We start from the raw sequence: 6,964 nt of genomic DNA, 5'->3' as shown, positions 1-6,964 counted from the left end.
GGCATCTGGTCCCATCACTTCATGACAAATAGATGGGGAAACAGTGGAAACAGTGACAGACTTATTTTTTGGGGCTCCAAAATCATTGCAGATGGTGACTGCAGCCATGAAATTAAAAGACACTTGCTTCTTGGAAGAAAAGTTATGACCAATCTAGACAGCTTATTAAAAAGCAGAGACATTACTTTGTCAACAAAGGTCCATCTAGTCAAAGTTATGATTTTTCCAGTAGTCGTGTATGGATGTGAGAGTTGGACTATACAAAAAGCTGAGTGCCGAAGAATTGATGCTTTTGAACTGTGGTGCTGGAGAAGACACTTAAGAGTCCCTTGGACAGCAAGGAGATATAACCAGTCTACCCTAAAGGAAATCAGTCCTGAATATTCTTTGAAAGGACTGATGCTGAAGCTGAAACTCCAATACTTTGGCCACCTGATTCAAAAAGACCCTGATGCTGGGAAAGACTGAAGGCAGGAGAAGGGGACAACAGAGGATGAGATGGTTGGATGGCATCACGGATTCAATGACATGAGTTTGAGTAAACTCCCAGAGTTGGTGATGGACAGGGAGGCCTGGCGTGCTGCAGTCCATGGGGTCACAAAGAGTCAGACATGAATGAGCAACTGAACTGACCTGAATAGGATGTGGACTAGATATGGTAGGAGTATGTAATTAGGGTGCTCAAAAATGCCTGGATTTGACACTCAGCATTTAAAAATGAATGTTTATATGAAAATACAAAGTTAAACACAAGGTTTTTTTTTTTAATTAAAGAAATGCATTAGATAATATTCATAGAATATGCTCTAAAAATAGGACTAAATACTGTTTGGCCCCTCTTGGTACCAGCAACTCATAGACGATCTTAGTTATAAACAAGCTACAATCTTTGACATAATTAAAACTGAGTAAACCATAATAGGTGTGTTCCTTGAATAGTTAGCCAAGTATTTGTCCAGGTCTATTATAGCTACTGGGCAAATGGGTTGGCATGAATAGTTATGTCCTTAATGTGTACATCATTAAGAGGTCGATATGTCTTCTCGTTTACGGGTAACTTCTCCAGTTCATCTAGAGTCTCCAGACCATCTATCACCCTGAAAGAGAAACAATATAATGTTTGAAAATTTCCTACAATTGAAACATAATATCCAAACACCTACAACAATTACAGTCTAAGAGAAAAAGACCAAGTCATACAGTTTTTTGAGTTCCCTTGTTGAGTATACAGTAAGATATTGCTTTGATTTTCTGCCATAAGTAGGGCCCAAAATTCAGAAACAAAAATTCATGTTTATGCCTTTAGACAAAAGTAGCAATGGGCGGGAATATTCCCATCAAAGTACCTAAATGATGTATTCTGCCTCATTCACATGGATTAGCTACAAATGGGGCCAATACAACCAGTCAGAAGGTTTTCTTTGCTATTGCAAAAGCCTGGAGAAAGTATGTAAGGATGACAGTTATTATGAGTATTGCCCTGCACTGAAGGTTCTGAAGTAGGTAGCTCCTTTGTACTTTAGTGTTTAAACGTGGTGTTTTTATTTTTTGCTTTTAAACAACAAAAAGAAATATTGAAGAGAAGATTGACAGCTAAGCCCACTTCATGTTTCTATCAGAAAAAAAAAAAAAACAGCTGTTTTTCTAATATGTTCTAGAAACTTAGTCTACTAAGACAAAGTGGCTTTTTAGATTATACTGCCTGGTGCAATTTGAATCAATTCCTAAGACTTAGAGTAGGTACTTTAAAAATAACAGATTCCCATTTTATTTTACATTTCCACTAAAATGTTATTATAGCCAAAGCCTTTTGATTTTACGCCCAAAGGTAGGCAGTTAAGGTCTTTAAATTGTAAGTTTTAAAGGCTTTCCCACCTTCTGGGTCAGTAAGAGAAAAAAGAGGGTGCAGGAAAAAGATTCCAGGCCAAAAAGGGCATGTAGAGTTGAGGTAAGTTAAGTATTTGGGAATGGGTACCTTTGAGAACCAGCAAAAGCTATGAACCATTTTCTCAGAAAAATGTGTGTGCATATACAGAAAAGAGTTCCAAGGAGTTACTAGACTAAAGGTTAAGAATACTTGTTCTAAATGCTACAGCGTTTTTTAACCAATTCAGTAAGATAAGTCCTACTAATTACTAATCAATAATTCTGAATGGTGGGTTAGGGAGAATATAAAAGAAAGGGAGTATAAAGATTATCCATAATACACACAAAAACTACTAAAGGCTATAATATTCCTTTTCATCAAGTATTAATCTATAAATTAGACATGCATATGGAATGAAAAAGAAAAGTTGTAGACTCTTGTATTTTTAATTAAACTAGCTTGGCATCCAAACTGTTAAATAAAACAAACTATAGAACTCTGCCTTGGTTTATTGAACACAGTAAATAATTTGTTGACAAACTGACTTCCTGTTGATTTATAAAAGCAATTCCCAGGGATACTGTATCTAATGGATTTTCTTGCAGAGACTGCTAAAAGTCTCCTCAGGATTCCATTCCCCTTTCTTCTTATTTATAGAGGCCTGATTTTATTGAGATGGCAATGTATCTAGCTGAAAAACATTTCCTACCCTCTCTTGTAAGTAAGGTCTGGGTCTTCCAGGAAAGTTCTTTAAAAAGGGACTGATTCAGCTGGCAAGCACTTTTTGCCTTTCCTCCTTCTTTCTGCTTGGAACACAAATGTTCTGACTGGAGCTTTGCTGTCCAAATTATAACCATGAGGTGAATTTCAGAATGAAAGCTAATGATGGCTGAGAAAAAAGAAAGGCACCTGGGACATCAATGACATACTAGAACCACCATCCCAGTTCATCTTGTTTAAGCAACTGTTTTTCAGATGTGTTGATACAAAATGCTATTCTGAATGAAAACAATATATACTGTTAACTTGCATAAGATCCTGAAAAAAAAAAAGAGCTGGTGCCTCTTTACAAAATAACTGAGGGTGAGAGAGGTTGTAAATAACTCAAGCTCACATGGCTATTAAGTGGTGGGTGTAAATTTCAAGTACATTTAGCTCTCATACTGCTCTTTGAATACTAGTTACGCCATGATCACAGCCACTCATGCATCCTTTGCAGTGAAATTCCAAACCAGAATACTCACTTGCCAAATACTGTGTATTTCATGTCCAGATGTGGCTGCTTCCCATAGGTGATGAAAAACTGAGATCCATTGGTATTTGGGCCATTATTAGCCATAGATACAACACCTCTAACACTGTGCTAAAGAGGACAGACCAAAGTATTAATTGTTTTTATGTAAACATTCCAAATATAGGACTGAAACAAGACATACACTCTTTACCTTCCCAATATTTAAGAGATCAAGAAAACATGTAATCAGTTTCCATCAGGGCTAGTCCAAATGTTCAGTTTCTGTATGATCTGTATCTCTGGAAACTTGTATGTAAATTGTTTATATACCAAATCATACTCTTCAATTTCATCTTTGGAGAAGTAGAGCCACGAACACTTTCGGCAACACCAATGTATAATAGAAATAATCCTTACATTTATATTAAGGAACAGTGTGCTGGCATGAAACCATCAGGCAGACAACAAAACCAAAATCCCCATAATCTCTTCACATATACACTGGACTCTGGCTAGTTTCTTTATCTGTAAAACAAGGGAGGTTGGACTAGTTCAGGGGTTTTTTCATAATTCAAATTCTCACAAGGGTTCGCAGATAATAAATTGATAATTGGGCAGAATGTAAACATTAGGGAATGGTGGAATCTGGCAAAAGGAATAGTGTATCTCTTGCCTCATGGCATTTATAATGTTTTTAAACCAATGGCCGTAAAGAATGAATCTGTGGGTCTTCCACCTATGGGCAGTCAGTTCATAAACCCAGGACTGGATGATCTAAGGAAGGCCTTGTCTAATATTCATTACACTGTTATACAAGGGAATGTGTACAGGAGTTAAAAGGACTTTATCAATAAGATTAAAGACAGAACTGTCTTACAGGGAGATGCCCAAATATAAAATATACTAAAAGTAACTCCAATGATTACTCTGTCTGATGCTATTCATCAGCAGACACTAATGAGACAAACCACAGAGATGCAACTACATAGATATTAATGCTTTACTGTCTCCCTAAAAGGTGACTACCAATCAAATGTATTTGATGCATCATAAGAATATATGTACTACTTACAGTATAATAAAATAAGCAACCATTAACCTGTTTTCAAGCTTTAAGAATTAAAATTTACCAAATTGTTGCATATGCCTATACGCTCCTCTCAGCTATTACTTCAGCCTCTCAAAGTGGTAACTAGTATTCTAATATCTTTATAAATGCCTGAACAATATATTGTTTCCTTTTGCTGGTTTCTGAGTTCTATAAAATTGTTCATACTATTTTTAGTCTTCTAGAAAATGATTTCTGCAGTTAACATAATGTTTCTAAGATTCATACATGTATTATACATATTTCTTTCACTGTATACTATTTTACTACTGAATATACTACAATTTGTCCACTCAAAGATTGATGGACATTGTTTTTCGAATTTTGTTATTACAAGTAGTACTCTAGGAACACTCTTGTACGTTTCCTAGTGCACATGTACATGAATTTCTCTAGGGTAAATGTGTGGGAACGGAAGTTCAGGGCTAGAGTATGTGACTATTAACACATCCTTAATTCTGGTATGTTAGAAAATAGTTCTTAACCTTGTTTGTGTGTTTGCGTAGGAATCACCAGGGAACCTTAAAATATAGTCACGGTCCTAATCAGTTCTCCTGTTTTTCTCAAGATTTAGGGAGGTAAGGCCCTACTCTTTTTTTTTTAATTTAAAACTTCTACAGGTCAGTCTGTTACCAGCGAAGTTTGAAAATCACTGGTATAGGATGACAGATCAGTACCATGGAAACAGTTATTAATTAATGCCTAAAAAACTGTTTCATTTCTGATTCAGGAAAAGGGTGACTTTTTAAACAATTTATCACCTCCTAATCCCAACTTGGTAACAATATTTATTTATGATAGAAAAGCAAAAAGATAAATTATTCCTAGTCACCATCCAGAGATAACACTGAAGTGAATATTCTTAGAAGTTTTGCTGAGTACATTTTACTGTAACTTCAAAACAATATACTAAATTACATATTCAGATTGAAAGACCACACAATAAATTATTAACTGATGTCACCTCTGGGAAATGGAACTTTTTTTTAAATGAATATGTACTAGTTTTTTAACTTTTAGAAAAAAGAAAATTCTTTAGAAAGTTTGAAAAAATACAAAGGAAATATAAGTATCTAATTTTTCTATGCTGCAGATTTATTTATGTGCACTTCTCTGAGACCTAACTGAGATCTACCATACACATTAAGTGAAATTAAAACAAATATTCAAATATCTAAGAGAAGATGATAAAAAGCCGGCAACTGATAATAGGCAATATTGCAACCAGAAGGTCTGACAGTCTCTCCTCCCCACTCTCAAAAAAGACCAATGATTCATGTCATTCAACATGAATTTTATAGTGAGACATGAAGCCCCACAGGTATATTACTGATTAAACATTTCAGATTGGACCGAAAGATGAGCTCACTTAATGTCAAGATTCATGTGATGGTGAGATTCCACTATATATTAGGCTAGAATTGACATTTATATTTCCTCTCGACATCACTTATCAAGAGTGAAAAACTACAAAAAAAAGTATATTTACTAATTATTTTAACCTGTATTATTACAACATATGTATCTGTTTCCAAGTGTAAACACAGCATGAAAAAATAGATTCTGAAGTATTTTGGATATACCTTAAGATATTCACTATATTCGTCTTCAAATTTCTTGCCCCAGATACTGTTACCTCCCCTTCCAGTACCTATATTACAAGACAAACAAATGAAGTATCTAATTAAACGGAGAAGGCAATGGCACCCCACTCCAGTACTCCTGCCTGCAAAATCCCATGGACGGAGGAGCCTGGTAGGCTGCAGTCCATGGGGTTGCTAAGAGTCGGACACAACTGAGCGACTTCACTTTCACTTTTCACTTTCATACACTGGAGAAGGAAATGGCAATCCACTCGTGTTCTTGCCTAGAGAATCCCAGGGACGGGGGAGCCTGGTGGGCTGCCGTCTATGGGGTCACACAGAGTCGGAGACGACTGAAGTGACTTAGCAACAGCAACCCTTTAAGTACAAATAAAATCTGATATATCCTTTCTTTCTTCCCCAAAATGAACTTTAAAGAACATAAAAATAAAGTATATCTACAAAACCCCCCAACCCTCCTTATCAGTATTGTTCATATTTTAGGGCTTGATGCCAGTAGCTTCTGCTTAAAAATTTCTTGCTAAGGTAAGTTATAAAAACCCCACATATTTTTATTTTTCTATTCTTTATCTAGTCTCTTCTTTACACTATATATTCAATTCCTTATGTATTACTGGAATCACTTACCTGTTGGATCTCCCGTTTGAACCATGAAACCCTTGATATTTCTATGAAATATACAGCCGTTGTAGTAATTACTGGCACAAAGAGCCAAGAAATTCTGGAGAGTAAAAATAATAATTGAGAAATGTAGCAGAAACATATTTTAGATAACAAATGAATTGTATTTACTGAAAATACCGCAACAACCTATTTAAACAATGTCTTTGAGGCATTACTTTGGATAAAGTCACTGACTAAAACTCTCCAATAGCTTCCTTCTGTTCCTGAAAGAAAATACAAAACCCTCAGCAGAGCCTAGCAAGCCCTGCATGACCTAGCCTACTTCTGCGTCTCATGATAATCACTCCTTCCCTGCTACTTACTGTGTTAACCCCATCAGCCTTCTGAAAGTTTATTCAAAAAACACAGGCTTTCACACCTTGAGGCCCTGTACCTATTTCTATACCTGGAACGTTCTTTTTTATAAGTCCTTCCACGGAGATGCCTTAATTACCTTTCACACTCAGTTCTTAAAGTGCAGTACCACT

The 6,964-nt window shown here is 35.8% G+C and overlaps 1 protein-coding gene across 6 annotated transcripts in view; it reads right to left on the bottom strand.

Annotated features, from left to right (window-relative positions):
* Nucleotides 1-704: 704 nt before the first annotated feature.
* Nucleotides 705-6,964, bottom strand: part of PPIL3 (peptidylprolyl isomerase like 3) — a 9,901-nt gene continuing 3,641 nt past the window's right edge. For all 6 annotated transcript variants that reach the window (XM_070388371.1, XM_070388391.1, XM_014482962.2 and 3 more), the window contains 4 exons: nucleotides 6,441-6,534; nucleotides 5,793-5,860; nucleotides 3,112-3,230; nucleotides 705-1,097 (listed from right to left, as the gene is read on the bottom strand). In XM_070388371.1, the coding sequence (XP_070244472.1) occupies nucleotides 971-1,097; nucleotides 3,112-3,230; nucleotides 5,793-5,860; nucleotides 6,441-6,534 (408 nt within the window). In that variant the 3' untranslated portion in view covers nucleotides 705-970. The remainder of the gene's footprint in view (nucleotides 1,098-3,111; nucleotides 3,231-5,792; nucleotides 5,861-6,440; nucleotides 6,535-6,964) is intronic.

This window comes from Bos mutus, chromosome 2 (assembly GCF_027580195.1).
Source record: "Bos mutus isolate GX-2022 chromosome 2, NWIPB_WYAK_1.1, whole genome shotgun sequence".
Classification (NCBI taxonomy): domain Eukaryota; kingdom Metazoa; phylum Chordata; class Mammalia; order Artiodactyla; family Bovidae; genus Bos; species Bos mutus.
This window is presented reverse-complemented; position numbering and strand designations above follow the sequence as displayed.